The sequence below is a fragment of the Schistocerca gregaria genome, chromosome X, assembly GCF_023897955.1.
Source record: "Schistocerca gregaria isolate iqSchGreg1 chromosome X, iqSchGreg1.2, whole genome shotgun sequence".
Classification (NCBI taxonomy): Eukaryota; Metazoa; Arthropoda; class Insecta; order Orthoptera; family Acrididae; genus Schistocerca; species Schistocerca gregaria.
This window is the reverse complement of record NC_064931.1, coordinates 125,627,673-125,650,618: the sequence shown is the minus strand read 5'-3', so window position 1 is coordinate 125,650,618 and position 22,946 is coordinate 125,627,673. Positions and strand designations below refer to the sequence as shown.

The window sequence follows — 22,946 nt, the reverse complement described above, 5'->3', positions numbered from 1 at the left end:
TGATTGCATCGCAATATTCCCATTACATCCCGAGATATGCTGCCCATAATCGCGATGGTCCGAAACGAATAATAAGGTCTGCTGCCATCCTCTTGATAAGTATGGAGGTGTTATTACACATGTCAATTACATCGCGATTACGGGCAGCGTGGGGTTAACGCCTGAGCCTCAGGACGTGCGCTAGCAGCGCATATCGGGTGTTTCAAGCATCAACTTCACGTCTCAATATCCCGGGATGTAATGGGAATACTGCGATGCAATCAACTCCATTGTGTATGTGCTTTGTGATGCTATGGATTGCTGAAGAAAAAATATAGGAGGTCCATTTAAAAAAACATAACTTTGTGTTAAAAAACACATATGCTTTCGTTTTAGAAGGTTTCCAAATATGTACATTCATGGGCCCCAGCCCTACATTGATACCGGTAAAAGTCGTTTTCCAATAGCTGTTATTGTTTCAGAAATATTTTGGGTGGACAAGATAGCTGGGACACCCTGTATAATGAAAAGAGAATAGAGACAGCATGGGTGTATAGGAGAGGAAGGGAAAAAGAAGGGAGAGCCATAAGCAGAAAGATAGAAGAGATGGAAGAAAACTATCAACAGAATACAGCAGAAAGTTTTATAAGAAAATTGAAGGAGGAGCTCAAGAATATAGCCTGAAAATTACAGCATTTAAGGGCAAAGAGAGAAATTGCCTGGTAGATGAAGAACACATTCTGGATAGATGGAGAGAACCCTTCAAGAGAATTCAAGAGAGCAATTCTACCAGGATTGTGCAGTCACTATATTACACTGCATATCCAGATATAGAAGAATCCACATTAGAAGACGTACACAAGGTAGTGTAGTTTCTAAAAAAAAAACTACAAAGCATCAGGAACTGATGGAATAACAGCAAAACTATTTAATAAATGGGGCAATATGTCACCATAAGCAAATGTATAAACTTATCAAGTTGATATGGAATCAGGAAAGAATTCCAGAGGAATGGACCTTGGGGGTAATCCTACCGATCCATAAGAAAGGAAACAAGACTTGTTCGAATTACTGAGAAATTACCCAGTTGAATGTAACCCACAACATTCTCTTAGTATTATTTACAACATGCTGGTGCCGTATGCAGAAGAGATTCGGGGAGAATATCAGTCTGGATTTCAGTCTAATAGGTCAACAACACATCAAATATTTGTGCTGCGGCAAATACACGAAAAGGCATATGAGTATAATATTGAGCTTTCACAAGGCCTTCTATAGTCTTGATGGGGCATAAATGTTAAATGATTTGCTACTGCTTGGTACACCATATAAGTATGTTTCACTTATCCAACAACAGTGACTCGTTTCCAAGGCTGCAGTGTGAGTGGCGAACCCAGGAAATGGTTTAGTCTTAGTAAATGAGTCAGACAATGTTTCTACAATGCTTTTAAATCTGACTCTTGAAGTAGACACTCAGAAGCTTCAAATATTTGGTTACATAGGCACAAAGTCATCCAAGATATGCGCATATGCTGATGATGTAGCAATTAGTAATAGAAGAAGAGTTTCACTAGCGATAACAATAGCTGAACTGTAAGGATCGGCGCTTCCTAGAGGCCTCGCTGTTAATGAAAAGAAGACTAAATATACGAATTTCACCATGAAGGGAAATAATAACTTGGATAAACTATTGGCAGCTGGTTTCAATTTTTAACATGTGCAGAACTTTAATTTTCTGGGATCTACAACAACAGGACAAATCCCATGTCAACTAAACTAAAATAGTGATAACAGATGCTTAGACACATTAAAGAAGTTGTTGGCCTCTAGGTTATTAAACAGACAACTGAAACATCAAATTTATAAAGTCATGATCAGGCCAGTTGTAACCTACTGATGTGAAACATAGACAATGAGTGCTGATGAGCAGCGGCTCAGGATATTTGAATTCAGTGTTTTGTGCAAGGTCTATGGGACAATTCAGGATGACAATAGTTCTTGGAGATTTAGAATGAACACTAAGGTGGATTGCCACATACAAGGAGCTGACATTGTAAGAACAATAAAAATTAGAAGAATAGCCTAGCCTGGATATGTCCTTACGATGGATACTGGATGAATAACTAAAAAAGTTTCTCAATGGAGGCCAACTGGAAGAAGACAGAGGAAGGCCACGAAAGTGGTGGATAGACAATAAGGAAGAACATTTGAAGAGTTTTTGGGATTGCAGCTAAAGATGACTGGCAGGTGCCAAGCTCAAAGATTTTGGAGTGACGACCAGCTGCAATCCCAAAATCTCTTCGAACATGCAATTCGCCAGGAAAATTTTAAATTTCACAATGTGGAAGAAGATACAAAATCTCTTACAGTTAGAGGATGGCAAAGAACTGCACCAGAGAGGGCAAAATGGAGGAAACTTGTTTTAGAGGCTAAGATCCAGAAAGTTGCAATGTCATGAGAAGAAAACGAAACCTGTATTACTTGTTGGGCAAACCAGAAAACATTCACACATTTCAATCTTAATAATTTTAATTTCCCCCAATAATGCTTAATTAAATTGTAAAACTGTATGTATAATTTTAACCAAGTGATGTGCATAAAAACTAAAATCCCATGAGGTAACATACAATGGTTTTAAGTGAATAGTTATATCTTTTCTTTTTGCTTTTCTGAGATTTTCACTAATATTTGGCTGCATCAACCTTTATCAATGATGTGTTCAAGACGGGGCAGTGACAACTTAACAGGTACTCTGGCTAGTTTATGCTAGCATTTTCCAGCTAAAATGACTGAACAACTTAGACCTAGGTGTAATATTTCACTGTATTCATACTTGAATATGGACTGATATGAAGGACTGTTACTTCATGAGGTAATTTCAGATGTCAAAGTGGAAGGTGGAATTCTAATACTAGAAATTCGAGGATTATGTTGTGTAGCTTGGTTATCTGCTAACTTTACCCATATTTTCAATGTCTTGTCAGTATACTGTCTTTTGAAGTGATCCTAGGTAACGAAATCATCCACCTGCTTGAATCTGGCAATTAGAAATTGTTTCTGTTACTCTGAATGAGAATGTGCTATGTAATATAAGAAAATATTTTGTAGTTCTGTATTTTAATGTGGGTTACTGTAGATAAGGTTTCCATGTGCTTTATGGTGCACCATCTCTCTGACTTCTGACTGAATTCTGCATTTTATTGACACTGTCTTGATGTGCTTTAGTCTGAGGAACTGTGGCAACTATAGCCTGTGAATAATAGGGGAAGGATGTAGCAAGATTTTACCTTTGTTATTACTCTTTTGCAAATGTACTTAATAAAGTTCTAATAAAAGTTAGGTGTTAATGTTTTCCACTGTGGTTGATTTATTACGTATCTTATCCAAATACATTACCACAGAATTGAATATTATGTTATGCTGATGTTGTGTTTTATATTTTGGCACTTCTTGCATTATGTAGCAATGAGATTAATATTTGCAAGGTAACCCAAGTAACTATACATTTCTAGGGTGCCTGTTGACTATTATAGCATCCATGCTGATTCAGTTCGGCCAATATGTACTATTTAACTACAGTGCACTTAGCACATTGTTTTAACCCATCAAAGCACATTCCATTGTTTTACTGTAATCAATATTTTACAATTCTGACTACATTTTAATGTTTAATATTTTACTATTCACTTATCTGATGAAATCTGAAATACAACCACATTTAAATCTCTTCAGACTTAAACAAAAATTTATAAAGATTCCCCTTTTCTCTGCCCCCCTCCCCTTTTTGTATATAAGGTCCATACATAGGCAAACCGTCTTTCTGGGAAGTGGATGATGGCTTTATGTAATCAATGTGAGTTACCATTCCTGTGGAAGTGGGAACCAATGTTCAGGGTGGCAGCCAGTCAAGGAATATTTTAGGAAATTAGTGATAAAAAGAAATTTCAAAGGTCCAAGCCAAGTCTCAGATCTTTTACAACTTTTCTCTCAGAATAACTTTGGCTGTGCATAAGTGACCCAAACTGCCTGTCTTACAAATCTAGAAAGTTCTTTCCAGTTACATCTGCTTACAAGACGCCTCTTTCAGACCTCTGCTGAGGTTTGCGGCGAATTAATGCCATCAGTTTTAGCTATGGCGAGTGTTGAATGCACACCACATGTGCAGACACTTTCTAGTGATCCAGACCCTTGAGTAGAGCAGAAGTATTTCTTGTGAAGCAGAGCCTCTGGCTCTGCACCAGAAGACTGATCACTAACAGATATTAACACGAATTGCTTCCTCTCCTGTTGTCCGCTTTCTTTAGTTTGTTCGATTTCTTAGACTGGCCCACACCTCGTAACTTACTGCCCTATTTGTGGACAGTGTATCCTGTACACTGAAACATATGCTCTGCATATGAACATATTTCCTCTTCTATTAGTCAACATCAGTCCTGGAGGCTCAATCTCAAGTCTTCACCACTCTAACACCTGTGCATCACTTCAGGAGGATTTGGAAGGATCTCGGGTACAATGACCTTCATTTTCACACACAATGTCAGATAATCAAAGACCTAGCATAGAATATGGTTCACTTAGTCCTGTCAGGAGTGATACTGGGTGACAAGGTTGCTGACTATTGGGGGTGGTGGGAGAATTAGGTGTGCATGAGAATATGGCAGGGGAGATCTGTTTGCGGGCTCAAGTCTTCAGGGGGCGGAGAAGAGAGCAGGCAGAGGAGGACGTGTGTGTGTGTGTGGAGGGGGGGGGGGCTGTAGAGCCCGTCTGTTAAGGCGTTAGTGAGACCTTCCAACACATGGGGGCAAGGGAATTCTCATCATTGCTGATACACTGTCCACAGGTGGACAGGCTGTATAGCAGCATCTTTCTGTTGTGGAAAGAGTGACAGCTTTCAAAATGCAGGTACTGTTGGCGGTTAGTGAGATTAATATAGACAGATGTGTGACTACAGCCATCAGAGAGACTGAGGTGAATGTCCAGGAAAATTGGCACATTGGGTTGTGGATGACTAGGTGAAGCCAATGGATTGAGGTTGTGAAGGAATGAGGATAGGGTGTCTTGGCCCTGAGTCCAGACCATGAATATATCATCAATGAACCTGAAACAGACAATGGGTTTGGGACTTTAGAAGGCTAACATTTCCTCGAAGTTGCCCATTAAAAGGTTGGCATGGGAGAATGCCATGGGGATGCTCATGGGTGTGCCACTAAATTGTACATTCACCTCAAAAGAGAAGTAATAGTGTGGCAGTATATAGTTGGTAAGGGGTATTAGGAATGATGTAATAGGTTTGGAGTCTGAAGGACATTGGCAGACATAGCATTCCATAGCAGCAAGGCATGGAGCATTATGGATGTTGGTGTGCTCAAAACCCACACTCACATCCTGTTCCTGAAATGCAGCCTAAGCCATGAAATTACCCCAATGGTATATCCATGAAAATTCCCTTCTATGGATCCCCAGCCCTCCTTCCAAAAGGACCTTAATGTTTTAAATTCTGCCAGCCCCTGTCCCTCACAAAGCTAGTATTGCAGCACCATAAACCTCCATCCCACAGAAATTTCAGCCCTATCCCAAGGCCTCTCCTTCAGCTCCACACTCACGTTGAGCCATGGTGGACTTGTCAACTTCTCGCAATCCCTTCAGTGTAAACACTTTTTTGCCACAAATCCCTCCAACCAAAGCCTATCTAGTCCTAACACTGAGTCTTGCCTCTCCCAGTTTTACCAACATCCAAAAATAACCCATTTCTCACCTAACCACCCCTTGATCACCTTCCAGGAATTCCTTACCCCCAACTTGGTCTCACCCTCCTTTCCCACAAACATAAACCTAACTACAGAAGAAAGAACAGCAACTGAAAACCTCAAAACGCACCATGATTTAATCACTGTTCCAGCAAACAAAGACTCCGCCACTGCCATGATGAATCACAGCGACTTCCCGACAGAAGACTTCTGCCAACACTCTGATTACTCCACCCACAAACTCTGCCATAGTTATCCAATCCACCACGTCCAACTAACTCCAGTCCCTACTGAAATCCATAGACTTAGACTTATCTTAGAATTTCTACCACAAGTCCACCTCTGCCCTCACTTGAATGATCCCCTCCCCCACTCCACTCACTCACCTTCTACTTTGTTCACAAAATTCACTGGATTTTCTATACAGCAACATCAGACATGACCAAGGCCTTGCAACTATCAAATACTACCTCTTTCAGTGTCCTCCAGACTCCAGCCCAGCAGCTAATCTCACTTTCACCTTACTGGTATATCCTCACACACAACTCTTTTGAGATGAAGATACACAAACAAATCCCTGGCACAGACATGGGCACCTGCATGGCACCCTGCTATGCCAACCAGTTTATGGGCCATCTAGAGGAATATTTCAGAGCCTCCCAAAGTCCCAAATCCATTGTCTGTTTTAGGTTCATTGATGACACCACCTCCACACCCTACCCCATCTGCTCTACCTTGTCTACTTCGACACCATGTGCCACCTTTCTGGACGTTGACCTACGCCTTGCTAATATCTCCATCGACACCTCTGTTTATATTAAACCACAATACCACAATGCTGATCACAAGTGTGTGTGTGGTCAGAGAGAGAGAGAGAGAGAGAGAGAGAGAGAGAGAGAGAGAGAGAGGGGTTTTCATTCTCTTGTGTGTGTGTGTCTCTCGACAACTCAATGCCTCTGCTATTTGGTGATTGGTCTCCGTAATTTCTAAATATTTACACAGCCTGTAGCTTGTGGTATGATGCATGGATAAATAAGTAAATAGTTGAAGCATATGGTACACTATTCATTCAACTAAAAACACACACAATAAATAAGAAAATCATACCAAAGATAGTAATTACATATTTTTCTATCTACTGAGCTAGAGGATACTCCCAGTGTTTTAGTCACATAATTTCACAGACAATACATAAACCAATAAAATGCACAGGGCAATATGTGAAGTTATGTACTTACAGTGTCTATGTTCTGAACAACATCTTGGAAGGCCTGATGTGACTGGTATGGTTCAAATACATGCTTTTTGTACAAAAGTGTGTAGATGAGGTTGGTATTGTAGGCTAACTGATGACTCAGGCACGAGTTTAATACCTCTAAAATCATTCTCAGAACTTCTTCAAGAACTGATACATCTTGAGCCTTCATAACAAAAAGAAAACACACACATTAACATCATCTAAACATCTGGAACATGATGAAAGTAAGTAGTAGAGAAGAAAAGTAAGAGGGTGGGGAGAGAGGAAGGGAAGAGAAGGAGGGGAGGGGAACAGAATGGAGTGTGAACGAGTACAGGAATTATATAAAGAGGACAGGCATAGCCTGAGGATAAGAACTAAAAATGACTGGTGTGAGTGTTATTGTGGGTCTGAAGGTTGTGTTGAAGAGATAACTCTCACTTTACTAGTTCAAAGAGCAGGTGTGGGAAGGGGGCAGGGAATAAGAGGGATATGAACGTCATGGCTTGCAGAAATTGAAGTTAGCCTTTCTGTGCTGAGATTGGGGTACAAAACAATGAATTGCATAGTGCTGTGATTATGGCAACATGTTCAAAAGCCACCAATGAGAATCCTTCAAACCATCCAAGAACCAGAATGTTACATCTGATCTACACTCTTTGACATAAAACTCGACCGGTGGCCGGCCGCTTCAGAGGCAAAGTCCGTGCCGATCGCAACATGGCACAAATAAACTGGCCAACTCGCTAATTCTCTAAGTCCGGTTATCTGCACAACCTGGCAACAATATAGGCTGCGGCACTTCCTGGAGGAAGACTTTTCCCATGGTTGAGAAACCATAGGCTGATTACGCCTGTGGTCTAGTGGCAGCGTGCGTTGTTTCTGTTCATAATGTCAGTGGATCGAGAGCAGCTGTCGCAAAATATTTTTATAGCGCCTTCTGTCTGAATGCTGAAGACGTGAATATAATGGTAGCGAAGATTCAATCTATTTCACTTTATGACACATCGATATCAAAATTTTATCCAGTAACCATTTTGCGGAAGATTTCCTGCAGACTGTCCTCCTCTGGACGCCGTATGCGGCAAAGCTCCGGGATCCATTTGTTGGCTACCGGCAGCGGCCGTGGGGAGAACAGTGGCGCTGCACTCCACTGTTCTTTATCGAAAGCACTTGCTACCGCTCATCACTTTTGATGAGCCCGCATCTCGTGGTCGTGCGGTAGCGTTCTCGCTTCCTACGCCTGGGTTCGATTCCCGGCGGGGCCAGGGATTTTCTCTGCCTCGTGATGGCTGGGTGTTGTGTGCTGTCCTTAGGTTAGTTAGATTTAAGTAGTCCTAAGTTCTAGGGGACTGATGACCATCGATGTTAAGTCCCATAGTGCTCAGAGCCATTTGAACCATTTTTGATGATTTAAAACGCTTTATTATTAACTGTTGCTCCACAGAAAATTTCTACGATTTCCATTATAGCTCACAAGCAACGGACACAGACGCCCTGATTAGTAGGTGGGTACTACATTACAGTAATCGGCAAGAGCTGAGTATGGCCTGAAATTAATTTTATAGACTGGGACAAAATTAAACCACCTCACTACATTCAATGAGTTTATAAATGTTTCATACCTCGTTTGTTTTCCTTTCAAAGTTAATTATTTGTGCAACTTTTGGCCAATATTCGGATGTTTTCGTCAAGCCAGATAGAGCATCTGTGGTGTTAAGTGTATTTCAGTTCTTGTTTCACTCCTTATGGTAATTCTATGCGACAAACTGTGTGAATACCTCGCAATGCATGCTCTGTAGCAGTGCACATTTGGAGTTCCATGTATGGATACATGAAGTATTTAATGTTGATCGGAAGTGATAACTAAGGTCATCAGATTTAAACCAGAAAAATTTATCGTTTTGGAGGTTTCAGAGAACGGAAAGGAATTGCTAATGCCAGTGTCAGAAAACGTCTACAGTTAAATGCTATTGCAAAAATTAAGAAGAGAAGAACTATATTAATCAACAAGTGCACTTCATGAACAACCTCCTGACATGTTAAACCTATATGACGAATAAAGCTCAAATTCGTATTGCTGACAGTCGGTTTGCATCTTTTCAGGAACTATTTTACAGTGAAGTACCTTGGCATTTGGAAAGGAGACATCCATGATACTAACATAATTTACTAAGTCGAAATGGGACGAAGATGGATGTGTAAAGGCATTCTTCAGATTTCGTATAAGGAATTTTTATTAGCACTTTTCTACTCCATTAATTAAAATGGAAAATAAAAGGTTGTATTCAGCGGTTTTCACCGAGATTGGAACTGCTCCCTCATACAGTACTAGCACCGCAATGGACAAGGGAACCTCCAGCTAACGACATACTGACGGCAACAGGCGGAATATAGTCCTTGCGATGTTGCCTGAGCCTCAAAACGCAACATTAAACACACAAACAGGTGTTACTTATGTCAAGAACACCGTTCTTGGAGTCCAGAAATGAAACACACTTCGTAAGTGTCTCATCTTACAGTGGATTATATCGTATGAGTCTTCGATGTGGAAAACGAATGTCAAGTGAATTTAGCGAGGTATGCCACGGTACACCCGGAAGAAAATGTATTATCACAGTGTTGACAAATACTTGCTACGATGCTGCCAAATCTCGGCTCTCTTACGAGGCAGCTCGTTAGCGAAATGTTTGTCGTGATTGTCCGATACGGTTCTTCAGAGTGGAAACGCACGCGCATGTTTGGTTTTTATGCGGTGTTCTACCCTGATGGTTTCTGACGTCGCCTTGTGGGCTAGGTATACATTTGAGACATTCAACTATCATTAATCCAGAATGATACAAGTTTCAACTTCCGGCATGGAAGGAGGCTGTTGACGCTGACATCATATCATTTCAACGTAGGGAAAGCAAAACTGATGATTCAGTGTTTCTCATTCAGCATAAAGCATGTGAGAATTTTCCGTAACGCTCATAATCATCTAAAAATACAAACGAAGTAAAAATACATCGGAAGCTTATTTGAATTGTATATAATGTAAAATATCAAACGCTTTGCACCTCGATGTCGCATGTGTTCACGTGCAATCTTTTGCAGCATACATATAGAATGTTATGATTACCACGAGAATGAAGGATGGAAGCAAGAAGAGACGCAGTCAACAAATATTAGATTCCTCATGGCATTCATTTCATTTGAGATGTAAGAAGAGGTAAAGTGGGATATTACTTTCGTTAACACGAAAGATATGCCGCACATATTGATAACGAGGAAGTATGTCTCTTCATGCGTTTCCTCCTTGAAATCTGTATGCTCTATTATATACTAGGTAGCCTGATCATTTTTTTCGGTAATGTTACCCTCTTGTTTGGCCCCTTAACGATGAACAGATTCCAAATGTAGGTCACTGCATGAAAGTAGTTGCTCGAACCCTTCCTGCGTTGTTTTTTGAGTTTTATTGCTTGGAATTCATGAAGCAGACCCTTCTTTCACAGCTACTCTTTATGTGCATCGATACCAAATAGGGATGTGAAAACTCTTGCGAGTGAGAGAATGACAATAATAATCGTAACACGAACAAGCCAATAATGAATGAAGTTTATTACAATGCAGAATGAGAATGGCTGTGAATATAAAAATAGGTTGATCGTTGAGTTGGCACAATGCAAATATATTCTTAGCATTTTGTTACTGAATTTAGTTCTGGATGTTCGCAGAGAAAAAGGAAAAGTCAGTACTTATCGCTAGTGTAATACAATGTGAAGCAGCAACTACCCTTTCCTTAGTACACGACTCAAGCAGGTCCCGAAGTAGCTACCAAGGCGCTGTTGCATTCTGTTCCCTGACGTTGCTCTGGTGACGGTTAATGTCTCTCGTGCCTTTGATAGTGTCTGGCACACAGGACTGCTGTGGAAACTCCAACACCTACAGTTTCCCAAACCTTATGTAGTCCTGCTCGCTTCTTACCTCCAAGGACGCTCCTTCAGAGTTAGAATCAGCGACGCCACCTCGACGCTACGACCTGTCGCTGCTGGAGTCCCGCAGGGGTCAAGTGCTTGGGCCAACCCTGTACTCTTTGTACACAGCCGACCTTCCTCGGACACCGCGTGTAGAACTGGCTCTATAGCGGATGACACAGCGGTCTACACCCGGAGCAGATGGGCCATAATCATGCACCACCAACTACGCGACGCCTGCCGAAACATCGAGAACTGGTCCCGCAAATGGAGAATGAAATTTAATGCACAGAAGACCCAAGCTATCATCTTCACACAGAAGAGACCCACACAGATACCTGCGCTTCAGCTGTTTGGAGTGGAAATGGAATGGCAACCTATGGCCACATATCTAGGAGTCAAAATGGATGCAAAACTTACCTGGCAACAGCACATCACTGCCGTCCGAAGGAAAGTTGACCAGCGCCTGGGGGCTCTCTACCCCCACCTCAACGAGCACTCAACTCTCTCCAGCGACCATGGGCTGCTCATATATCGAATGTTTATCCGCCCCATCATGGAATATGCCTGCACGTGTGGGGAAATGCTGCCGCCAAACATCTATCCAGACTGCAAGCCTTGCAAAACAAGGCCCTCAGAAGAATTCTGCACGTAAACTCGCAGTTCCCGACGAGATTTCTACGAGAACTCACGCCTGAACCGGAAGTCCTACAACGTATTTAAGAAGTTACAAGAAGATTCTACGACAGCAAGGAAGGGGCAGGAAACCCACTGATCAGAAACCTTGGAGCCTCTGATGATAACAGGGCCACATATAAACGCCCCATAGCTCTGCTGCAAAGATGAAAGGCCCAGCAGAACTACATGATGACAAACAAATTCCACACTAGATGACAGATACACGCCACTAATAAAGATGACACACATCCAAACCCGATGTTCCTCTCCCGTAAGCAAACAAAGATGAAGTAGGAAATGCCTACCAGTAAACCCTACATTTCCCTCAACTGCAGATAAGTTAAGAAGAAGTGGGTAGGAGCAGATAGTTCCGATTATGAAATACAAAACGTATTGCAGGTTAGGACCTAGGATCGTAATATTAAATTTGCGATGTAGATGGCACATCAGCGTGATACGAGTATCCAGATTACTTGTCAATTTAAAAGACAGTATTTTGGGAATTGAGCATGGTCCTTCAGCTCCAGTCCTGAAAGAGAGTTAATAATCACAGACGTGCCAAACCATTTCAAAACGTCTGCCAACTAGCAAAAACAGCAGAACTATGAGTAAAGCATTGGACAGATCAGAAAGGCCTCACTGCTATCCACAGCCTGTTTCTGTCATCCCTAGTGGAGCTGCGCTGTCAGACGCCAACCCGATACCACATTACACCGCTTAAATCTACGAATGAATTGTGTACTTATCAGCTTCAGTGAAATTTGTTATACATCACTAGGGTATAGCTGCCATAGTTAATACATCAATAATAATCTCGTTTATTGCTTCAGTAACTGTTTTCGTCTTGTTTGACACCGAGATGAGGTAAACAACACAAATTCGGGTCCCTGACAGTTAATTCTGGTCTCTTCAGAGACTTAGTCTTGTTATTGTAAATTGGTATTCGCGAAGAATACTACTGTCGCAAATCCTGAGAGGTTTTCAAAACACACGATACGGAGGGTTAATAATAGTCTCTCAGTTTTGACTTTTAGAATAGCAGTTGCCGCGCTGTCTTATGCGACGCTTCACAGATTTCTCGGCCGCTTCTGCCGGAGGTTCGAGTCCTGTCCCGGGCATGGATGTGTGTGTTGTCCTTTGAATAAGTTAGTGTAAGTAGTTTCTACGTCTAGGGACTGATGACCCTAGCGGTTTGGTCCCTTAGGCATGAGAACTTAAAAAAAGAGCACTAGCGGAAGGAATTGATAAGATCAAGCTTTCGCAGAAAAACTGGAACAAATGAAAAAAAAAGCTATAGTTATATAATTTGAGCACTTCACTGCAGCAGTGCCTTGTTCGCACAGTAGTAAATACTGCCCTTACCATAATCGTAGCTGACGTATACAGCGTCCAACGTGAAACATGAGAGTACGACCACCCATTGCATGAAGAGACCATTTTGAACTGAAATACGTTCCCTAACTCAAAACCACTCCTTCTGTGATAATTATTGACAATATTTGATCGAGATGACAAGAAAATGTTAAATGGATGTAGCAGATACAATGTAGTCCTACAGCCGCAAATCATTCTCATACCAACAAAGTTGCCAAGAACGGCGTACGACGTTGTGAGTCCTTGGCTACGTTAGTGGAAAGAAGATTCCGTTTCCTTATCAGGAATTCTTCACGAACGGATGCGGATACAATGCACTCCGAATGACAGATATGGCGGTAATCCTACAAAGAGCACAAAACCTAATTGTTAACCCTTTGAGTAATATTCCCACGTCTGTGACTCGTATCGTGGTTAAAGCCCATGTATTACCACTGTTCGTGCTTACCTACATCATCAAATAATAGCAGGCACGGAGAGAAATACTTTCGTAGTAGACGCCTTGATATTTCAATTCATTTTTGGATGTAGCAGGTTTTCTTTTTCAATAAACCTATTGTTTCTATTTCCAGACAACATTTCATATCTTTCCTACTTCTGCCGCAACAGTTATTTTGCTGCCCACATGGGAAACCACGCCTAAGACTACCATCGTCTCATTTACTGACCTAATACCCTCTGCATAGCCTTCCTTAATTTCACTGTTGCTCATTACCCTTTTATTAAAGGCTATACACCAAGGAAAAAGAAATAGAAACTGTATGTAATGTTTACCGTGATGAAATCAGAAAATTGTGCTTATAAAAGCGCTCAGAACCTCTGAACAAGCATTTCAATTTGCTGCACACACCATTCATTGGTTCATGAAAGAAAATGATATTATGAGGAGCAAGTTGACCATAGCGGGCGTGGGGTGGGTATGATGAAGTGCCTTGAAGTTTGACCAGTTTCCGTCGAATTTAGTTCCTGATAGACTAAAATATGATCTTGATACAAAAGCATCAGTGTACTCATATGGGAACTACTTCCAACCAGTAATTGAAAGAATACCTAGTCAAGTTAGGTAGCGTTTCGCTTGCGGCCATCACTAATTTTCATTTCAGCCCATTCCTTGATGACGCACTGAAATGTTTTCGAACTTTTCTCAAGAGATTTCTTAAAGCGTTATATCGTGTGTTAGTCACACCGTAAGTTAGACACTCATAAAGCTCGGACTTGCTTTAGAGCATCAAATCATTAGAGCAGCGATTCGAAAATACAGAAGACCACTTCTGAAGAAGGGCCTGCTGTCAGTAGGTCCTGGAATACAACACTGGACAGTAACAATACCCATGTTTTACGTCACAAGATGCAGAAGTGATTTATATACTTTTCGAAAAACTCATTTCATGAATGATTTCGAGACTAGTAGTGTATGGGAAGGGTGTTTTGTGATGATAAAAAGTCGGGTAACGCAGATTTCACTAGATCCGTTGGATTTGAGAATGGGAATCAGTTTTTGGGGTAGTCGAGTGATGTGATCATGGTCAAGACCGAGTGCTGTTTCTACATCACAGTGGCTGCCGCAGTGTTTCGTCACAACAAACACCACGTGACTGGGCACACTGCTCATGGCGTCACATGCTGCGAGTGGGAGCGTCAAGGGGGCGCAGTATTTTTCCAACATGTTACTCAAGTAATAAGTGAAATGGATTACATGAATATTGTAAGTGGGACATGAACCTTAATTTACCTTTCATCGCTCATTTGTGGTCTGACTTCAATGAACAACAGCATCGTTAGTTGATATTTTTGTGTGTCACATAACTGAAAAAAGATATTCTTTTATTTTGTCAGTCTTTGTTTCTCCACTGAGTTGTAAATGGTTCTCTTTATAAAAGGAATGGTAACATCACAAGGGCAACAGTCGCAATGCAGTCGCAGTGGAATCGAGAGATTAGGGTGCGTGTGGTTGAACTGATTGAGCATCGCAACTACTCGGCATCAGAAGCTGGAGAAAAGTGTGGAGTACCGGCAAGAACAGCTAGACGCTGGTGGAAACAATTCCAGGAAAGGGGCCACATAGGACGGAAAAAAGGAAGTGGCCGGCCCCGTGTGTCTACTGCAGCAGATGATCAACGTGTTTTGGAGAATATACGTGGTAATCCATTCCTCAGTTGCCGTGGCCTGAAAGAGATATCTCAGTTTCCCGGCAGCGGAAAGACTGTTGCGAGGAGACTGAAAGACGCCGGATTATATTATCGAAGAGCTGCTATAAAGCGTCCATTGACCGACTATCAGAGGATTGACCGCATGGCTTTTGCAGCAGAATATATCGACTTTGACTGGAGTAGAGTAATCTTTTCGGATGAAAAAATATTTTCTTCCTGTAGCGACGCCCCTGTTCAGGTGAAATACGAAATTTCCTCCATAAAGTTATTAATTTATGCTGTTAGTGACTTTACATTTGTAGAAGGCACAAAATAATAAATATAAATAGTTCCCTATATCATCATTTTAGTAGTTCATCCCTCATCTGATAAGTAAATACGACCCCTGAATTTTGTGAATATTTGCATTAACACGCAAATGTTTATTGCGTTAGGTATACCGCCCACGAGGACAACGCTTCCAGCCAATGCACCTTAACGAAAGTGAAAGAAGTGGACGGTTCTCTGTAGCTGTATGGAGCTATATTTCCGCTCATGGGGCAGGTCCTCTCTGGAGAATAGAGGGGATTCTCAACGAAGAGGCCTACATTAACATACTGAATTCCATTATGAAGCCGAGTGCTGAAATGCTGTACCCAGACGGTGAAATATATCTTCTGCAGGTATGAACAGTGGACATGTGGAACAATTAAGAGTATTTCCCGTTTTTCCTAAGATTTATTCATTCCTTTGATAAGCTCTACTTCTTATCAAAGCGACTACTCTACTTTGTCAGTTGTATAATTTTGATTTCTCCACCTTGCTTTGATACTGATGGCCGTGAAATATAGCTTTCCTGGGCATCATCTTAGTTTCTTCCTTAGTGCCTCATTCCATAATTGTATGTGTAAGGAAGACGCCGTGTATAAATAACTGATATGTGGTGTTGTTGTGGTCTTCAGTCCAGAGACTGGTTTGATGCAGCTCTCCATGCTACTAAATCCTGTGCAAGGTTCTTCGTCTCCCAGTACCTACTGCAACCTACATCCTGCTGAATCTGCTTAGAGTATTCATCTCTTGGTCTCCCTCTACGATTTTTACCCTCCACGCTGCACTCCAATACTAAATTGGTGATCCCTTGATGCCTCATAATATTCCCTACCAACCGACTCCTCCTCCTACTCAAGTTGTGTCACAAATTACTCTTCTCTCTAATTCTATTCAATACCTCCTCATTAGTTATGTGATCTACCCATCTAATCTTCAGCATTCTTCTGTAGCACCACATTTCGAAAGCTTCTATTCTCTTTTTGTCTAAACTATTTATCATCCATGTTTCACTTCCATACATGGCTACAGTCCATACAAATACTTCCTGACACAAATCAATACTCGATGTTAACAAATTTCTCTTCTTCAGAAATGTTTTCCTTGCCATTGCCAGTCTACATTTTATATCCTCTCTACTTCGACCATCATCAGTTATTTTGCTCCCCAAATAGCACAACTCTTTTACTACTTTACGTGTCACATTTCCTAATCTAATTCTCTCACCATCACCCGACTTAATTTGACTACATTCCACTATCCTGATTTTGTTTTTGTTGATGTTCATCTTATATCCTTCTTTCAAGACACTGTCCATTCCGTTCAACTGCTCTTCCAAGTCCTTTGCTGTCTCTGACAGAATAACAATGTCATCGGAACCTCAAAGTTTTTTTTTTTCTCCATGGATTTTAATTCCTACTCTGAATTTTTCTTTTGTTTCCTGTACTGCTTGCTCAATATACAGATTGAACAACATCGGGGAGAGGCTACAACCCTGTCTCACTCCCTTCCCAACCACTGCTTCCCTTTCGTGTCCATAACTGCCATCTCGTTTCTGTACAAATTGTAAATAGCCTTTTGCTCCCTGAATTTTACCCCTGCCACCTTCAGAATTTGAAAGAGAGTATTCTACTCATCATTGTCAGAAGCTTTCTCTAAGTCTACAAATGCTAGAAATGTAGGTTTGCCTATCCTTAATCTATTTTCTAAGATAAGTCGTACTGTCAGTATGGCCTCACGTGTTCCACCATTTCTATGGAATCCAAACTAATCTTCCCCGAGGTCGGCTTCTACCAGTTTTTCCATTCGTCTGTAAAGAATTCGTGTTAGTATTTTGCAGCAGTGGCTTATTAAACTGATAGTTCGGTAATTTCATTTTCCTACTTACCTTTTCTCTTCTTAGGCTTCTCTCCACAGTTACTTCTTATATGACTCTATGATTCGTTTCTATCTCCTTCTACTTTATTTTGGTCGTTTTACACTACAATCAGTATCCTGTTACCTGTAGGCGGATCATACTTCATTTTCTCAGATCCCATCTTTCACTTCCAAAGAAAAGAGTACTCTACATAATCCACTTTGCAGTGTGTTTCTATATTTCTATGACTTGTATGTTTACTTGAATGTTTACTTGAAAGAACATTATTCATAAACATAAATGGTTTCGCTAGCACTGTTCTTCATTTTTCTTTTGTTAAGCATCTATATTTCTCTCTCATTCTGGTCCTGACGTGGCTGAAGTGCTATACGTATAATGGCATCAGTTTTTATTGCTGTTTTCATATGTTTATTACTTTTTCTCATTGACATTACCATTTGTTGTTGTTCTTACATTCCAGTGTTATTATTTTCTCGATTTTCGGATAATACCTGCAAAATGTTGTTCATTTTGTTTCTATATCTGGAACTATTACGACATTGTTAACAAATGTGATGCAGTGTATCTTTTCACAATTGAATTTAACTGGTAATGCTAACTATTCTGTTGTTTGTATTGCTTCTGTAATACACACACACACACACACACACACACACACACACACACACACACACACACACACACACACGAGTCGGGTAAGTCGGTACTGTGGACTAAAACAAGACAAACTGCATATCGTAAGGGCTACCCGCACTTCTTCAGTACAAGAGAAGTGTTTTAAGTAGAACAACAGATGTGTTTCACAGTGGTAAAGGTGAAGCAATGCTCACTGCTCTTAAGATATTCATTTCAGACTCATTGCTCTTATTTACTGGATATGTTTATCTTGTTTCTGACCATCCTATCAGCTCTTGAAATATGGACTACTTGTTTTTAATACCCTATATTTGAAGAAGATATGTAAACAAAGGACATTTTCGCTTACTCATTTCCAGACGTTATATTTCTATTTTATTCCATTTGTTTTGATTAGTGGGCTGTAATGTATTAAAAAATTGGAACTGGCTCTGAGCACTATGCGACTTAACATCTGTGGTCATCAGTCGCCTAGAACTTAGAACTAATTAAACCTAACTAACCTAAGGACATCACACAAATCCATGCCCGAGGCAGGATTCGAACCTGCGACCGTAGCAGTCGCGCGGTTCCGGACTGAGTGCCTAGAATTGGAACTAATCAGCTCAATCCAGGCCAGTTTTTATAATAGTAAAATTACACCTTCCATTTCAAACCATTCCTAAATAAATGAAGGAATTATTTCTTTATCGGTTCATTTATTCTCTTAACTAATAGGACATACAAACCTGTAATTGATTTGGTTGTTCTTACTTTGTTCCTGAATAGGCCTGCCCCAATAAACCGATCTATATTTCCTTTTATTAAAATTGTACGATATTCATACGTTTCTTGGAGGCATGCTGTAGTTTTCACTATTGACTGCCTTGGCTGATATATCTTTTAAAGTTAAGCATAAGATAAAAATATACTTTATAGTACTTTACTAACATTACAATCATGACCTATAACATATCCTCCAAGGTATACACTCTTTTTCTCCAGGTCACTTCTCGTAACTTAGAATACAATTGTGCAGTAATGTCCACATGTAAAATGTGTTCAGCATTTTTGTAAGTGTATTTCCTCAGATCCTGGCATGAGTGAATGATAAAACAAGTGTTAAACAGGAGAAGCGAGGTCTGTATCACCTAATCCCATGTCGTTCGCGCTTGTTTCTGCCAGCCACTTTGACATGCGAAGTGCGTGGTGACAGAACTAGGAATCAAGAGAGTGAATGTACTGGTGACAGTTTGAGGTTCCTGGTGTCTCAACCTAAAGCCGTTCACCCTAGTGTGCTTTCTGTCAGGATATGTCATCCTTGAAAAGTGGAAAGGATGGTTTTCTCATCCTTTAAAATTGTCAGATAGCCGCATCAGTACGTTTCCAGGATAGTACACAGTTGTTCATGGGTTCAAGATTTGTTTCTAGTATATCTTTTACTTTATTCCTCCTTTATATTCAGTTTTCATATCAGCTGGCAACTGCCCGCATTGCCTTGATTAAAAATTATATGACAAAGAAACAAATTGTTTATCCCGTAGGTGCATGCAAATATATGAATTGGGTTACGATTTACAGATTTTATGATCTTAGTCAAATCAGCAATGTTGCATAAACGAATTGTTCTTGAGCAATGAGCATTACATAAAGATATGTACACGTAGTTGTATTTAGTTCACACTAATATGAAGGGAAGACTCATTTTATTAACATTCCTGGGAGGTGTGAACAGGCAACGTCAACAGCCACGGTTGCCTTCGGTAAATGCAACACATTGAGTGAATGAGCACGTTTTAAGTCCGTAGAGAATATCTTGTAATAAAACAGATTTGTTTCTTCTTTATATTTTTGTCAGTGGAAAGATAGAAAAAAGAATTCTATAGTGAAGGTTAACAATCGTTTTGAATAAGTGAAGCAGATTAGCTTTACAACCATGTACCAGAGTCTAACGGTTCAAGAGACCGCTGCAGTGTATTGAACAACTTACACTCCACCTCATCTTTACCAAAGAATAGGAGGATGGTATATTCTGAAAGAAGGCCTACCTGTGTGTTATAACTGGCGCCTCAACTATATAACCATTCGCTCTGTATTCTGATCTCCGTCCCAGCATCCTCCCCTTGTCAATGTAGGTTTTTGTCAACAGCTGTCAGCAAAGTATTTTGGAATGTGGAATACTCCGAATAATTTATAAACCTGTAGCTTAGACTATACAGCCATTGCAGTTGTCGAATTTTTTAACAGTATGGAAATTAAGTATTTATAATATTATGAAGTATTGAAATTTCTAAGTTAATGGATGATCATTTCTTTACAGGACCATAGCCAGATTCATAATAGCAGAGCTGTCCAGAACTGGTTCCAAGGTCAGCAGAGAATAAAACTTCTTCCTTTCGTACCAAAATCACCAGACCTCAACCCCATTGAAAATATGTGGGCGGAGGTTACAAGGTTGTTACCACCTGGGTCAAGGAATTCAGAAACTCTGTGGGAAAATATGGAGAATACATGGTGGGAGATAAACGATCACCACAATCTCTCGAGGAATTTAGCCTTATCACTTCCCAGACGCCTTCGAGCAATTATAGAAAACGAGGGAGGATGGGTACAGTATTGAAAGAAAAATAAAGGTCAAACCAGTTGCGAGGTCCTAAAGTGTTCCAGAAACCTACCAAAGCTAAATGGTCCTTGTGTATTCTCATTAAATGTGTCACTGCATGATTCTTACACATAGGAACTACTAATTAAATTCTTTATTCAAAGAAATAAATAAACAAATGTATGCACAACAGATAAATGTTTGATTTTGTAGTATTAACCCCAAATTTGGTACACTGTTAATCACCCGACTGTGTTTAAAGAAAATGTGTAAGTAACCAGAATCTTAACTGAACCTGCATAATAACTCCTTCTCCGTTCTGTAAGCTATTTCTTTTCATTCTGCCTTACTTTCATCTCTCAAGACATAATAACGGTATTACCAGTAACATACAGGATTAAATTGCCTACGAGCTGATCTTGGAACAACACATATAAAGATATTTCTAGTTCCTATGGTCTCTTATGAAGATAACCTTTATCTCACCCACGGGAAGGAATGAAGGATAGCCCACAATGCTTGATTCATAACGTCACAGCAACACACTATCACTCTCATTACCATTGGCCAAAGCAATTATTGTATCTCCACGCAGACTAGTATCAGAAAAATTCTGTAACTTCTTCAATCACTGTGATCCCAGAAACACCTCTCACTTATTGACGTGCCTCGATGTTAACTAAGTCTCGCGTGATTGGAAAGTTCGCGCGGTCGCAATTCTGAAATTTACGTTCCCCTCATATTCGTGTGCGGCACGTTATTGCAACTGAAAAAACCTTCACAAGTTACTTAGACCGATTTCCTAATTATATCTCGGCACCATTAAATAATATACCATCCAAACCTCCCCCCAAAAGATACATAAATACACACACAGAACTTTTCAGAATACTTGCAGTTTGTATATAGCGTGCATAGCATGGCTACATGAATTACTATTATGTTGTTTCCCCTTTATTTAAGTCAGGAAAGCAAGCTCACTGATTCCCATGTATCTTTCAAGTCCCGTTGTTCTAAAAATCAGCTTCATACGTAAATTTAATTTGCAACCTTGCCTTTATCCATGAATTTCAGAAACTCGTCAAATTACAAACTGAAATACATGCAAGCTACAAATGGCTTCTTTGAAAACCAATTCTTTCAGATCAAAATTAAGAGCATTACTTTCTACCATGAATTTCTGTTACCAGCTTGATTAGTTAAAGCCACAAGATAATATTTTCCTGCACTTCCAGATTAGATTTTGAAACAAACTTACCAAAATCATGAATTTAAATTGACCATTACTAAAAAGAATTATGGTAATTCAACACATTCCTACTTGTAAACTAATGGTTCCTAGCACTCAGTCATCCACACTTCATCATTTTCTTCATCAGCCCCATGTGGTGAGTGCCAAGTCTTCAGGTTATAATAGTTCATCATATGCATCCTATTTGTGTTGTACCTGCTTTACAATTGAATTCTAACACTTTACTGTTCATCAAATTACTCAAACAAAATATCAAATTCCAGTAACTTTCGAGTTACTCTTCATGGTCGCGACATAGTATTCTCACATTTGCCTATCTTTTACCTGGCTATAAACAATTTGGTTCCCTCCAAAATATGATATTAAATTAAATCTATCCTGAAAGAGAAGGTTTCTACATAAGGTGGAACATTAAAGCCTTAAATAACTCATTTCCTTTCCATTTGCGGAGAGCATTTTGCTCCACCACTTCCTCAGTCCATCTGGCTGCTTTAGTCTTCCCCGGGAAAGTGCCTTCTCTTACTACGCTACCACTCTATCCCTGCCTACAGCAAGGGTGGTGTGCATCCTGGCCAATCAAGGCTCCAGAATTTCAAGCATTTGTAACTCCTGGCTGTCTTCTCCCCAGCACATAATGAAATCTGCTCGCACTTTTCTACTCAATGAGCTTAACGTAAGAATACAGACAAACCTAGGCCCTGTCTCTCCAATGTCAGAGACAGACCTTTACCTCAGAAAACTCTCGTTTTGCTACATATCGATACGTCATTGCCTTCCCATGAGTCTAATAATTTCATTTCAATATTCACTCCCATTCTATCCACATTGCATACTATTTACCTTGCTCTTAACCCAATCGTCGACTATTTAGGATAGGATAAGTGAGAAAAGTGGGTTTTCATAAATTATTCCAAAATAATAAACTCATCCAGTTGCTCTGATCAATTTCCTTAACACAGCAGGTATGTTGGTTCAATAAAAATTAACAGCTCAGATCAAGCGTCTGATAAACAGTATCTGATACCTGACGTAGCAAGGTATTCTATCAATTGTGTGTGTCTTTAAAGTCAGTATCGCCATTAGACTATTTTTTTTTTTTTCTATTTGCAGTGTTACATTTACATGATCATGATTTTGGCTTAAATGTCATTATCAAGTGTTTTAATGTTAT

At 40.2% G+C, this 22,946-nt stretch overlaps 1 protein-coding gene and 1 long non-coding RNA gene across 4 annotated transcripts in view; one reads left to right on the top strand and one right to left on the bottom strand.

Moving 5' to 3' along the window:
- Positions 1 to 22,946, bottom strand: part of LOC126297837 (dymeclin) — a 167,154-nt gene that overhangs the window by 10,923 nt on the left and 133,285 nt on the right. For 2 of the 3 annotated variants that reach the window (XM_049989089.1, XM_049989090.1), the window contains exon 12: positions 6,965 to 7,147. The exons of the other annotated variant lie outside the window; for it this stretch is intronic. In XM_049989089.1, the coding sequence (XP_049845046.1) occupies positions 6,965 to 7,147 (183 nt within the window). The remainder of the gene's footprint in view (positions 1 to 6,964; positions 7,148 to 22,946) is intronic. 3 annotated transcript variants of the gene reach the window in all.
- Positions 15,290 to 20,694, top strand: LOC126297839 (uncharacterized). The gene is made up of 3 exons (XR_007552579.1): positions 15,290 to 15,359; positions 15,556 to 15,783; positions 20,242 to 20,694. It is a non-coding gene; the product is annotated as an uncharacterized LOC126297839 (long non-coding RNA).